The 14,791-nt window shown below is 38.9% G+C and overlaps 1 protein-coding gene across 2 annotated transcripts in view; it reads right to left on the bottom strand.

Annotated features, from left to right (window-relative positions):
* MCM10 (minichromosome maintenance 10 replication initiation factor) overlaps positions 1–13,099 on the bottom strand; it is a 32,567-nt gene extending 19,468 nt beyond the window's left edge. For both annotated transcript variants that reach the window (XM_068987427.1, XM_068987426.1), the window contains exons 1-8: positions 13,020–13,099; positions 9,777–10,118; positions 8,315–8,419; positions 8,039–8,176; positions 6,272–6,443; positions 4,084–4,249; positions 2,602–2,769; positions 1,249–1,365 (exon numbers count right to left, since the gene is read on the bottom strand). In XM_068987427.1, coding sequence (XP_068843528.1) covers positions 1,249–1,365; positions 2,602–2,769; positions 4,084–4,249; positions 6,272–6,443; positions 8,039–8,176; positions 8,315–8,419; positions 9,777–10,118; positions 13,020–13,026 — 1,215 coding nt within the window. In that variant the 5' untranslated portion in view covers positions 13,027–13,099. The remainder of the gene's footprint in view (positions 1–1,248; positions 1,366–2,601; positions 2,770–4,083; positions 4,250–6,271; positions 6,444–8,038; positions 8,177–8,314; positions 8,420–9,776; positions 10,119–13,019) is intronic.
* Between the last annotated feature and the right edge of the window lie 1,692 nt (positions 13,100–14,791).

Genomic DNA, 14,791 nt, shown 5'->3' with positions numbered 1-14,791 from the left:
ATGGTCCAGCTCTTGTGATCTGACAGGTATACTTCCCCTGAGACCTCTTTCCAACTGTCTCCTTCTTCCCTGTTTCCTGCTCACTAGTTCATCTGTTAGACAGCAATGAGTGAAATAAAAAGAGATGAAACCAGAACCTATTATCCAGTCTTTTCAAAGAGCTCTAAGAAGTACCACTTCACATCTACTTGGATGGTTGTAATCAAAGACAGACAGTAACAAAGTGTCAGAGAAACTAGAACCCTCACATACTGCTAGGGAGATTGTAAAAGCCACTTGGGGGAACCAGTTTGGTGGTTCCTCAAAAACCTAAATATAGATCCAGCAATTCCACTCCAGGTATATAGTTGAGGCAACTGAAATGGACATCTACATAAAAACCTGTATATGCTTGTTGACAGCAGCATTATCCTTAACAGTCAGATATGAAAACCACCTAAGTATCTATCAACCAATGGATAAACTGAGTGTAGTCTATCCATACAATGGAGTATCATTCAAATACCAAAAGGAATCAAGTGCTGATAAAAGGCTTTGTAGCATGAGCATAGCACAGATGAATTTTAAAAACATTATTCTAAGTCCAAAGAAGCTAGATACAAAAGGCTGTACATTATACAATTCCACTGTATGAAATGTCTAGAATAGGCAAATCTATAGACAGAAAATAGATGAGCAGTTGCCAGGACTAGAGGAGAAGGGGAATAGAGAATTACTGTTAGTGGGTATGGGTTTTTAGAAGGGGACTGAAAATGTTCTGAAATTACCTGGTGGAGATGATTGCACAACCCTGTGAATATATTAAAATCACTAGATTGTGCACTTCACAACTGAATGGTCCGGTACGTGCATTCTATCTCAGTACAATGTTACTTTTCAAAAAAGAGAGTTCTAATAAAAGGTAGAATACAGTTATATACTGGCTAAAATAAGGTTGCAGTGTATTTCATCATTAGTGTTTGATCTTCAACACTAGAAAGAATTGAGGGCAAATTAAAATTCTGTCTTTCTTAAAGTTCCCGATCAGCTGGTAATAAAAGATCAGTTTCCTAAGAAGTTAAATCCTTCCCCTGCCCTCAGCTTTTTAAACTGGCCATTATTAACCACACATTTTACTTTCTCTCTTTGATTCTTCCTATTATGTAGGAAACTCAGTTCCAAATAGGTCATTACAGGTCAAGTGCCTAAAATTTATTCTTATTAATTTCTTTCTTTAGCAAAAACCACCCCAACAAAGCTTAAACCTACCAAATTCACAATCTGTGTACATGGTTCTCCATTCTTTTTCTTTGCTTTACAGGTTCCCAGGTCAAGAGCTTCCCCCATAATTAAGATCTTTTGAGGATGATCAACAGATAAGCATATCTGTAGAAAAAGAGGTAGTGGGAATTAAAAGCAAACAAAGGTATGGCCCCTCACCAGCAAGAATGGATATAATAACGGTTGGCATGAGTTAGGCTTTTTGTCCTCCTCATCAGTGCCCTGGGATTTGAAGCCAGTGCTCTGTAAAACAGTTGTAGAAATGGGAAAAAAGACATTTAGTTCTCTGTTCCCTCCTGCATCTTTACTATCAGAATCCTAACGCTCAGCCTTAAGTGATGGAGCAGGTTCCCAGTTTTCCCAGCACTCTTTGCAGCTAGTGATTGTCATGTGACTCCACTCTGGCCAATGAGACTGAAGTAGTAGTCTGCAGGGAAGGTAGCCAGGAAAGCTTCTGCTTTTCTATAAAAGCAGGGAAGAGGCTGGCTGACTTCCTGGCTTCAGTGGAGATATGATGGCTAGAGTTTCAAGCCATCTTGTGACCAAGAGGGAAATCTGAGAGACTTATGGACACCAGCCCTGGTGTTAGGGCATTATTACACTGCCTATGCCTGGATTTTTTATTATCTAAGAAAAACAAAAACCTCAGTGTCTACCATTACAAAGAACTGTCACGAAGCTTTTGTTACTTGTGGCCAAACACCTTCCAAACCAATAAACGAAGATTTGTTGGTATTCTCTCCTGAAAGCAATGAATGCAACAACTTTGTCTCTTACTCCTCCTGATACAATGTGTCTATAACAGAAGCAGTAGCCTCTTGTTGACATCTGTGGAGAAACTGTTAAGTGTTCACACTGTACCTAGGTTTGCAGTTTACTAGAGAATCAGTAGGTAGTAACCCAAATTCTAATGCTGCTTAAGACTGTGAAAAGTCACTTTAAAAACGAAAATTCGTAAAGTTGCAGCTATGATTGTACTAACAAATGGAACAAACCCTCCTCAACTATAAACCCTTCCTTGCTGATGCTATCAAGGATATTCATAGGAGATGGAAGGGAACCTGAGCCCAAGAACTGAAAAATAAATTCCAGGAAGCTTGGAACGAATTTGAAAAAATATAATGAAATAAGCTGTCATAAAATACTTTAGCGTAGTCTGAAATTCAGAATACTGACAGGTAAGAAATGAATGACAAACAAAAAGCCAGTAAAATGGAGTCAAAATAATACAAAAGCTTGACTTATTACCTGGAGGTAGACCAGCATAAAGGTTTTTGATAGAACTCAGCTAAGTTATAAAGACCACACACACACACAAAAAAACAATGGAAACAGTCTTACCTCCTCTGAACCATCCCTGGGCTTCATGGGGTTTGCATTGAGCAGCCCTATGACAGAACCCTGCTCAGTCTTCCAGAGTTCTTTGTGAACCTCTCCAAACAAGAACAGTGATACACATCGCGTCAAGTCACGAAGATCATTCAGTCGCCAGATGCTAAATGTTTTCCCCTGGAGCAAATCATTTATGCTTATCTTTAATAAATCTTGAACAATGGGTTACAATGTCTTCATTTACAGTCCAAGTGTTCTACTGTGGAAGATATCTAAGCATGACCTAGTCTGAATAGGTTATCATCAGAATGTCTGTTAATTATAAATTAATCCTTTCTCAAGGCTTTGGTATGCCTCTTCTCATTTTAGAAATGAAGGTAAAGAAAGGCAAGCCTCAGAAAGAAATGGCTTTCTTGTTAACTTTGTTTCTTCAAACTTGTTATTAGCAGACACAAACTAGTATATAAAATATTTAGACAATAAAGACTAGTACTGTAAAGCACAGGGAACTATATTCAATATCCTGTAATAAACCATAGTGGAAAAGAACATGAAACAAATCTACATATGTATAACCATCACTTTGCTGTACACCTAAAACACAACATCATAAATCAACTATATTCCAATAAAAAATTTACTGATATGTATTTTAAAATATTATTTATCATTGTTATTTTAATATTAATGAGGAAGTTTCAGTTCAATGCTTCTAAATCACATTTACTGAGACAGACCAGATATAAAGCAGGACTCAGAATCTGAAACTCAACCCCTGGTGTCAGATTCATAAAAAAATTTAAGGTTGGCCAAGATCAAAACTGGAGAATGAAATTAGTTTTGAACAAGATAATCTGCAGTATTTTAGAGACAGCCTTTCAGGTAATCAAAAGACAATTCCTTCATTTTACAGATAAGGAAATGGAGGTCCTTAAAGAAAGAGTAAGGGCCACCTAATGCCACAAGGCTCCTGATAAATGGAGAATGAGGCTTAGAATCCAGCTTTTCTGACTTGGCCACAGAATAATTTTTGTTATTCCTCAGTCAACTGTGATTTTAAAACTTATCAGACCTCTTGTAATATTTGTCAAATGAAATGTACCATCCTGTACTGGCCCAGGTCAGCAATATCATGACTTCGGTGACTGACATCTTACATCTAGTAAGGCTCTTCAAATGGTCTTTGAGGACGTGCTCCCCTTCCACAAGAGGGATTATTCAGAATCGTAGGGCATCCACAGGCATCACCAAACAACAAGTAAAATGAATAAGAATGATGTGGACAATAAAAAGCGTAATCAGACCTTCTTTAAGTAGGGCCTTCCTTACACATCTCCCCCTCTGGTACCAACCAGGTGATGGTGTGGCAATTTGAGAACTTACTAGCCATGACTACAAAATGAAACACTGATGGGCTCTGGGTAACAAATCAAGAACATGAGTCTCCACTGTCAATCTGTGATGAAACAGCTGATTAATAAAATAGCTTACACTGTTAGAACTCTGTGGAGTGATTTTCTTCAATATAACTCCAAACGTCACCCAGTCTATTTCTTCCAGCTTCTCATTTGCCATCTTTTCCTTGAGCTGAGACAGTCTGATAAGTTTTCGGCCGATCATTTTCTTGTTCATTTCTGTGGAGGATACTCGAGGCTTTCTGGGTCAAGACACCAGCAATTGGTAGATTATTACTCTAAGAGATAACCTGGCACTGTAGCAAATTAGTTAGAAGAGATATTATGGACAGAAATCTCTAAAGCACCTATTCTCAGGGAGGCTTAGTACAAGGCACATATTTTTTCAGCAGGTAAAACTTCCCTGGTTGTTCAGTGGTTAAGACTTTGTGCTTCCACTGCAGCAGGCACAAGTTCTACCCTTTTTGGGGAACTAACATCCCCATGCTATACAGCATGGCGTCCTCCCCAAAAGGAGATAATTTTAAAGACCAGGTTTGCTTTTCCATGGATGTAGAACTGGGACTTATGTACAAAATAAAGACCACAAATTACTTAAGTTCTTATGAATTCTAATATAATATTCTTTTAAAAATAATCTCTTGATTTTAATACAAAATCATGAATTGCTTAGGTATATTAAGATATTTCAATTCCATCAATTCTGTAAGAATGTCATAAGCTCTACTATTTCTAATTAGATTTTTTAAAAGCCAACCTTTTCACATAATAAAAAAACTGACTCGAGCTTCAATTAATATATTCTTGTTTCTAATGACTGGTTAAAACTCATAAAATTTGCAAACTGTTTTTCTCTAGTTGAATATTAAAATTTGTTCCATGTTGGATCATAGGACGAAAGAAAGCAGTCAGGAGAAAACAAGCTTTTTGACTCTTTCACAAGTTTTCTAGACTAGAAACTCCAAGGGCTAACTCAACAATAAAGAATATTCAGGAGGGAAACACTGACATAAATGGAGAAATCCTTTCCTTATTTGATTTCTGAGTTAACAGGTTACTATGAAGCTACGATCCTACAGAGCATCTTCAGGTTCTGAGGTTCAGTAGAACAATCATGAGAAAGATTCAAACAACTCTGCAACCCCCTAAATTTGTAGGCCCTACAGAAGCTTTGGCTGACTAGTTTCAACTTCGTCTACTTCCATTCAGTTCAAATGTATAGCAAGACTCACATGAGCAACATCTTTATTACCTCTAGAGCGTTTCCACTGGGAAAGGCAGTATTATCTCAGGAGGGCCACATTTACCTTGAAAAAGAAGCCTGAAGTTCCCTCAGTTAGTTTTTACTATATTCCATTCCTCGGACTCTGTCTCAAATATAATTAAAATATTGATCCCCCACCCCTAATTTTGAAAAGTATGGAGTTATTACAATAAAGTTCTATTGCATGTCAACAGTCACTTGTTCTCCCCAATAACATATAATTTAAAAGCTTAGCAGTTTTAGTTTAGGTTGACAAGGTTCAGGTGTTCTACAGGGGTTGCCCTTGGCTGCTCAGTACTAAAGGCAATCTGGTTTCAGAGTAAGGATGTCATCTCTGCCCAGGGCTTCAAGAGCAGTAATAACAGAGGTGCAAGGCAGTAGACACAGAAGACTTAGAAGTCCAGGTTTTTCCCTGAACTGATCCTGGGATGCGTTTCTATTTTTTTCAAATTGGAGGACAATTGTTTTTTCACAATGTTGTGTTAGTTTCTGCTGTACAATGTGAATCAGCTGTACGTGTATATACATCTTCTCTCCCTTGAGCCTCTCTCCCACTCCCCATTTGTATTTTGCCTGAATATCTTAATTTCTCCACATAACAAAAGAGCACAGTTATTTCTATTAACATTAATTATAAGAAGGTACTACTATCCTGGTTAAACTGTATATTCCTTTAGGTATTTAAGAATAGTCTCCACCACTGTTCCTACTAGTTTCTGGTTAAATAACAGTACTTATTATTTATTGATTTCATACTTAAGAACACATATCTTTTACTCTCTACACAAACAAGATAAAGCTTTCCTTATCCATATGTAAAGACACTGAGTCAAACTCAGTGCCAAAGGCTTAGTATGGTAAAGTACAAGAGCTATACGTCCCATGTGACTCAGCAGTACAAACACACTAATTCTGGAAGGCTCAGTCCCTAGGAACGAGGAAGAGGCATCTTGTGGGGCCTACGAGCAGAGTGAAAGATAGGGCTGTCACAATTACTGACCTGAGCCTCAGCCCGGAGAAGGCTTCCACGGAGACTGCCTGAGCCATCTCCCCAGAGCTCCTGGGTGTCCCTGTATTCTGATCCCTAGTCATCCCACCAGGCTTGTTCCCAGGAGTTGTTCGTAGTGGTTGGGAGGGTACACTTGTCATCTTCAAAGGTGAGCATTGGGGCTCTAGAAAATATAAAAACCACACTGATAATTAAACATTTTTTTATTAGAATTGTTTCTTTTTTAATCAACACCTGTCAAATCTTGAGAGAATAACAGTATCCCATAGGATCATTTCTGTACTACCCCCAAACCTCTGCAGTGTAGTCCAGAACTTCCTGCGTATGGAAATGTTTTATACCACTGCTGTCCATGTGGTGGCCACCAGCCACAAATGGACACTGACCACCTGAAACTGACCAGTGTGTCTAAGGAAATTAATGCCTAAATTTGTAATCTAATTAGTCACAAGTCGCTAGTGGCTGCATCAGTTCTACCCTAAAACAGTTTCTCTGTGCAATGCCATTTCTTGAACAGTCACCATATACAGAGCACTGTGGTAGAAGGCGTAAAAGCCCTCCTTCTGAAATCAGTAATTAGTGGAGATTTGTGCACAGGTCAAATTCTACCTGAAAGACATTCAAATTTAGCTTCCCTTTCTTGTTTCATTTCAATTCATTTAATTTTACTTGTGTGTATGTGCGGGAGTGGGGATGGGGGTGGTCATGGGAATGTTAGGGGACCCAGGATATTCTGATATGGTTCTTTTCATATATTACAAGCATTTGATAATGTTCCTGAGGGTTGGAAAGCTTGGGTATTCTCCTTAATAAGTATAACTCTCTCTCAAATAAGATTGGTATTTACTTTCAAAGTGACTTTGGATCACTGCTCCCAAGGCAGGGGCTAGGGTAACCCTAGAACTTTTTAGAATCGCCAGAAACCATGACCTTATCTCACCATCTCAAAACCCAACTTTGGACACTGTTTAATAAAATACTTTAGTAATACCAGAGCTCCTAAGGGAATAAACACCATTAATAAGTGGATGCATGGAATATATCATCTGTTGTCAAATAAATATGAACACACAGAGGCTACAGCCATTCTCTATTGTTGTGTCATATGCCAATGGTAGTCAAAAGGGCCTTTTTGAACATGTGTGATCAATAAAATGCTGCTTACTCTAAGCCAAGTTACCTCCAGGTCATTTTCTCTTAGATCTTCCAAAGAGTAATTGCTTTGGGCAAAAAGACAGTACAACAAAACCAATACACAGAGCTTACAAATCCTTTACATTTTATTTTGTGTGAATATACGTATGTGCTGAAACAGGATTTGAGTACCACTATATCCTCCTGGCAAAGATGACTTTTCATAAGAATGAACCCTCTGGCTTCAAATAAAACTTGACCATTTTATTAAAGAGATCACTGTGCCTCAGTCTCACAGCCTGAAGATTAAATCTCTAGCTTTCTAGCATAAGAACTCAACCCAGTGTTTATACTTCACTATAATTCAACTACAGGACTATAGAACCAAAAAAAAATTGAATCTATTATGCATTTAAATATTTATTCTCTACCCAAGTATTTTTTAAGCACTTTGTGATGTACACAAAGATTATGAAATATAGAACATGGTTCCCATTTCCAGGAAACTTACTTTACTCAATGGGCAGGTAAGACAGACCAAGACACACACCCATACATAATAGTACCAAAATATATTGTAAACAGAGCCCAGGCAGTGAGAAACTAGGGGTCATGAGTACTCACCTGCAGGTGAGACCTTTGGTGTCTGAGCCACTCGCTTGGGTTTTGGTAGAGTAGGGACGTCAAGCTCCGCAGAAAAGCACAATGACTCCTGAATTTTCTGAAGTTTCTTCTCCTTAAGAGGGGGACGTGGAGACTTATCTACTTGGTTAAAAGAAATTAGTAAAGAAAATTTAGAAAGGGGTTAAAAAACTGTTTCATCAGGAGTTGGATGCAGAAGTAACGTTATGATTTCTTTATAACAGAAATGCATACTATCCCTAGAATTAGTTTGATTACCTGGGGTTTTACATGAAAGGGCTGGACTTGCAGGCTGTTTAATTGTCGCTAGTTTCAGCTGTTCTTGCAAGGACTTCATTTGCTCTTGCAACTTCCTTAATTCATCTAGGGGAAAAAATATATTGATTTAAAAACCAGACCAGATGAAATACCATACATAATGAGAGCGCTGAAATGATTTTTGATGTCTATCCATCATCTCCAAAACTTGAGACCCATAACAGAATCACATACTGAGAATTCATAATTACCTTTTGCACTTTAAATAGTTCCCCTTAGAGAAGTAAACATGGTATTTCCAGCAAACAAATCTCTAATACCAAAGCTGATTATGAATTTGTACTACTGACAGTTAGATACATGTCCATGGTTGACAAGTTCTTAAGAGTCAAGAAATGATTATGGCCCCTAAGCAAGGATGACATGCAAATTTGTGAAGCTTTCCATATTTAAAACACAGAACAGATAAGATACAGGGATATAATGTACAGCACAGAGAATAAGCCAATATTCAGTAATAACTTTAAATGGAGCATAATCTATAAAAATGTCAAATCATTATGCAATACACCTCAAACTAATAACACTGTAAATGAACTATATTTCAATTAAAAATATATATGTAAATTAAAAAGATACATATCAGAGAAGATGTCAGGAATAAGAAAACGGCACTCCTCCCTGGAGAAGAAAATGGCAACCTACTCCAGTATTCCTGCCTGGGAAATCCCATGGACATAGGAGCCTGGGTGGGCTATAAGCCCATGGGGTCTCAAAAGAGTTGGACACTATAGTGACTAAACAACAACTTCATAAAACTAACTAATATAGATAAACCTTTTCTAGTTGATGTTTATAAGCATTTGAATCTCCTGTTGGGATTAAAATAGAAATTCTGTAGCCAAAATCCACCTGGAATCCTAATCATACAGGTTAGGATAAGTGACCTGGGACAAGTCACTTACATGCTCCAATGTTCCTGAAACAATGAACTAAAAACCTTGTCATACTGCTTTTTTGTGAGATGATAAAAACAGGAAAAAAAAATCTGTAACACACACACAAAAAAAAAAAAAAAAAGGAAAGAAAGAAAGAAAAAGCCACTACTAGATGGATCTGTTCAGAAAAGGTCTTCTGCTCAAACAGAATATGTGGTGGCTTTGTAGTCTTGTCTCTGGCTCCCTTTGCTAATTCCCAAAGAATTATTTTTCTGTAATAATTGTGAGAAATGTTAGAGCCATTTTGCAAAGGCTCAATTATAGCTGGCTGACCCTGATATCAGGGACTGCTGTGACCTCAAATGCTAGCTTTAAATGCTTGCTCCACTAACTTCTACAATATTTTTTGCAAAGTCATGTATCTCTACCCCTGACTCAGCAGCTATTTTGAAGAAAGCTGTCAGATGAGTAGTCTTCATCTGGTCTATCATAAAGAAATTAGAGAAAGCAAGTGGTTAGGGTACCTTGTAACTCCTGATTAGTTTTCCCTTGACTGGGAGCAGGAGCAGGGACGACCCTCTCTTTAGTTGATTGCGATGTAGGAGCTTCTTCCTCATCTGTTAAGTCTCCCATGTCTCCAAAGAGAGTGGCCAAATTCTCCTTTTGGTTTTCAGCCTTTTCCACTTCTCCCTGATCAGTCTCCTCTGTGTAAGATTCACCATCACCATCAGCATCAAAGAGCTCATCAAATGAGTCAGGTTCACCATCTTCCTGGGTCAAGGGCTGACTCTCTTCTGAATTACAATCCAAGGCCAACTCATTCTCCTCCAGCAATGCAGTCAGCAGAGACAAATCATCTTCCTCCCCTATGGGAAAAAGAAGAAAAAGGAAAAAAAGGAAGCCTATCTGTGAAAAACAGCCACTGACAAGCAGAGTCAAAACATTCAACATTCATAACGCAGTTAAAATGACTGCAGATTCACCTTTTTGGCTGGTATATGTAACTATCGTTCTTGTTTCTACCTTTCTTCTCCCCAAGTGCTTCTTGGCGGGCACTAGGCTAAGAAAGTAGGGGCCAGTATCTGCTTAGTTATCTCAGTGGGCCAGCCACTGGACTAGATCTCTTTATCTACACTACTTAAGCTAATCAGATGACTTCCTGCATATGAAATTCAATCTACAATGGAATAATTGAAAATCATACTAAGTATACATTTAGTTCCTAGATGTATACATTCCCCTACTTTTTAATTGTTTGAATAATTTTTAAAAATTACAGAAAGTTACAAAGCATTACATTAAATGTACTCATATCCCATCAACCAGAATTAGCCATAATTAACTTTTTATTTGAGAAGGAAAGGGCAACCATGCCAGTATTCTTGCCTGGAGAATCCCATGGACAGAGAAGCCTGGTGGACTATAGTCCATAGGGTCGCAGAGTCAGACATGGCTGAAGCAACTTAACACACACACAACCTTTTATCATGTTTGCTTTTGGCTTTTACATTAGAAGTTTATTATGTCAAATTGTATCCTTACCATAGCCACCAGGTTCCAGTATAATCACTGTCTTAATTTTGATGTATCACTCAAGGCCATTCTCCATACTTTTAACATAAATACATATTCATTAACATATCTGGCAACTATTTACATAGCATTTACATTGCACTGGGTATTACAAGTCATCTAGAGATTATTTAAAGTGTACAGGATATGTGTAGCTTGTATGCAAAAAAATATGCCATTTTATTAACATATCATGGACCTGAGCATCTGGATTTTGGTATCCATGCAGGGTCCTGGAATACATGCCCTGTGGATACCACGGATGACTGTATTAACTGATTTTTTCCTCAGAGCAAAATAGACAAGACAAACGTTTGGTGACTTGCCAGAGGTGAAAGAGCTGGAATTTGAACCCAGGCAGCCTCACTTCAGAGTTCACCTTTGATACTGAAATCTGTTGAAGTGGTTTTAGTCTAGCTCTGACAAATTCTTATACTACTTCTAAATTTTGTTCATTTTGCAGGGATATGTGCAAAATATTTATTAGTACATAGTGAGAGAGAGATCAGCCCTGGTTTTCTCATGAAAAGATAGATTCAAGGCCAAGAGTGTGGAGCCACTAGGCAGCCTTTCTCACCCAAGGTTCCCAGTGGTGTTGGGCACAGGCCTCTCCCAGGGCATGCTCTCTGTAACAGCTTGGAATGGGAGAGAGAGGAGGGCCTCTTGGCTCCGTTTTGGGGATGTGTTTATCTCACTTGGAACCTGGGTAGCCAAGTAGCCTCTTCTCTCTTGCTACACCCTGCAGTCTTGGAATCATTGCTGACTAAGCAACTCAGATTAATCATTATGCAATCTCTGACTTTAAGCTTTAGGTTCTTTCATCAGATTCAAGACCCGGAGTTGACCACTGGCTCATTTCCTTCTGAGGTCAACGAGCGTAGAGTGGTAGAAAGCGTATTGGTTTGCTGATCTAGAGGTCTCTATCCTAACCCAGGCTCCTGTGCTGACCTGTTTAATCATGTGATCCTGAACAGGCCCTTAACTTCTCTAGATTTCAGCCCCCATCTTTTCAGTGAGGGAGTGTATCATGTATCCTTAATGCCTGTGCTTTAAATGCCTGATTTTATAAAGGAATCATGCCCAAATTGTGGGGAGGTAGGAATGAGCAAATAAAAGAAACAGGTAAATCAAGAATGAAGAAATCCAACTGGCCAATAAATAAACCAACAGTTCTCTACCTCACTAGTAATCCTGGAAATGCAATTAAAATAGTGAGCTACCTTTTAAAATCATCCATCAGATTAGTTAAAAAATCTTGGATGATGTCTCAGATGCTGGTGAGGTGGTAGGGAGAAATGCTCACACATGTGCCAAACAAAAGAAAACAACATAATTGCAGCATAGTTTATAGTGGTAAAAGATTGGAACCCATATGCCTTTTACTGGAAAATGGATTACTAAAATGTGATTCAATCTTATCATGGATTGTAATTAAAAGAAATACAGCAATTGAAAGAAATAAAATGAAACCATATTTTGATTTGCATCAATGTTACATGCAATGTTGAATGAAACCAGGAGAGGAGTAATACGTAGTGTGAAACAATTTATATAAATATTTTAAAGTAACATGGATACCAAAATCCACAGATGCTCAAATCCCTAATATATTACTTATAACACCCAGTGCAATGTAAGTGTTATGTAAATAGTTGCCAGAGCTTAGCAGACTCAAGTTTAGCTTTTTGGAACTTTCTGGAATTTTTTTCCACTCAAATATTCTCTATATGCAAGCAGTTGGTTGAATCTGCAGATGGGCAACCGTCAGATATGGAAGGCCAACTGTATGCATAACATCTTAGAGCAGTGCCTGGCCAACCATCATTATTATGAAAGACAACCAATGTTAGGAACAGAAAGTGCACCTGGTTAAAACAAATAACATTCACTGACTGAAGTGAGATTTCTACTGAACTACTCAGACAATGCTTGAGGGTAAGGTAGCTATTTTCACTATTTTATAAGTGATTTAAGTAACAACTAAAGAAAGAAATGGCAACCCACTCCAGTATTCTTTCCTCAGAAATCCCATGGAAAGAGGAGCTTGGCAGGCTACAGTCCATGGGGCAGCAAAAAGAGCTGAACACGACTTAGTGACTAAGAGACAAAGAGAGAGATAAGTAACAACAAGCCCATGGACAAAAGATTGATTTTTCACGAAACAAAAGGAAACTGAGAAAACTGCCAGGACTCACCATCCATGCTGTCAAGTGAACGGTGGTGATGGAAAACTGAAGGAGTTTATCAGGGGCGCAGGAGATGGCAGCAATGCAGAACCTTGGCTGTGTGGAATCAACGTAGGAAAAAATCACTCTCAACTGTTCTCTCACATTACATATCCAACAAATCCAGCATCCTACAAATTGTAGGAGCTTAAGCTCAGAATTAATCCAGGCTCTGGCCATTTCTCACCCCACCACCAACGTTCCCTCCCTCCTTGTATGGATGCAGTCCCTTGTATGATGTGTCTTGTCTGCAACCTACTGTTATGCAAACTTGTTGAGGTACAGAGTTGTTTTGTGTGATACTAGATTACACGGATGAGACAAAATGTGAACAGGTATTATGACACTCAGAGGAATAGCTGGCATAGCTAAGTAGGATAACTTTATATTATCCTGTGCACTTTCCTCTTTTCATTTAAAATGATTTTTAAAACTACAAGAAAAAAGTGTCAATTTTCTAGGCTATTGTTTAACTTATAAGTGCTCTATAATATATATGATCTTGATAAGTTCGATGTCAAGTTTTAATTATGGTGCTTTCTTTTCATTTATTTACCAGACATTCCTACAATCCATCATGTGTCTGGCACTGTGCTGTCAACTGGGGAATCTGCAAGACTGTAAGGTTCCTGAGGGTTGGAAAGGGGCAAACTGTCTTGGTCATTTCTATAACCAACCCCCCTCCCACCCTACCCCCCACCCCCATCATCTAGGACCATCTGACAAATGCTAAGGGTTCTTTCTTCAATATATTGCTAAAATCTTCTGTGCTGTGCTCCGGTGCTCAGTCGTGGCTGACTTCTTGGGACCCCATGGACTGTAGCCCACCAGGCCTCTATCCATGGGATTCTCCAGGCAAGAATACTGGAATGGGTTGCCATGACCTTCTCCAGGGGATCTTCCCCACCCAGGGATCAAACCCACGTCTCCAGCACAGGCAGGCGGATTCTGTTACCAATGAGCCATCTGGAAAGACTCTGACCTAAGGAGTCAGGTGGGAAAATCATGAGTACTGATGTCTTAAGGAGGGCATCTGGGTGCTGGTCCTGGGGGAAGAAAGAATGGAGGGAGTGAAGGTTGAAAGGAGTGTGAGGACTTGGGAGAAATCTCAGAGGCATAGGATCACATCCCCTGAGCCTTGTTCAGTATCTGGAACTCAGGGTATACCTCAGAGCCCGCTACTGGGGAAACATTAATTACAACACCGTTCCCTGATTGCCAGTAAAGACCTCCTGCTCAGTCACTCGGTGGTTTTCAACTCTTTCAGTTGAAAATCTACTTCTTCCCAATTTCATCCAAAAACCTAGTCCAAGTCACCATCAATCTTTTGCCTGGAAAACTCTATTAGACTCTCTGCCCCTCTGAAATTTATCCTCTGTGTAAACACTACAATAATCTTTTCTTTCCTCAGCAATATCTGCAGTCTTTTAAGAACATAAATCAGATCGCAGTATTCCCTTAATAAAATTCTAATTAGTTTTCCATTGCCCTTAGAACAAAATTTACAAAGCCTACTCGCTCTCCTACCTACTTTCACTTCCTCATTTTTTCTACAACCACTCTATCCAACCCCAACCCCGCAATAATGCTTCATCCAGACTAGCCTGCTTTGAACTTCTTGAACACCCAAGTGCTTTCAGGCCTCTTTGGATAGCTCTCCTCTATCTCCTTCTCATTCCTCGGTCTCTGCTTAACTATCAGTTTTTCTAAGCCTTTCCAGACCACTCTATCTGACCAGGCCC

This window comes from Capricornis sumatraensis, chromosome 15, assembly GCF_032405125.1.
Source record: "Capricornis sumatraensis isolate serow.1 chromosome 15, serow.2, whole genome shotgun sequence".
NCBI classification, from domain to species: domain Eukaryota; kingdom Metazoa; phylum Chordata; class Mammalia; order Artiodactyla; family Bovidae; genus Capricornis; species Capricornis sumatraensis.
Note: the sequence above shows the minus strand (reverse complement) of the source record. Positions and strands in the feature narration are given on the sequence as shown.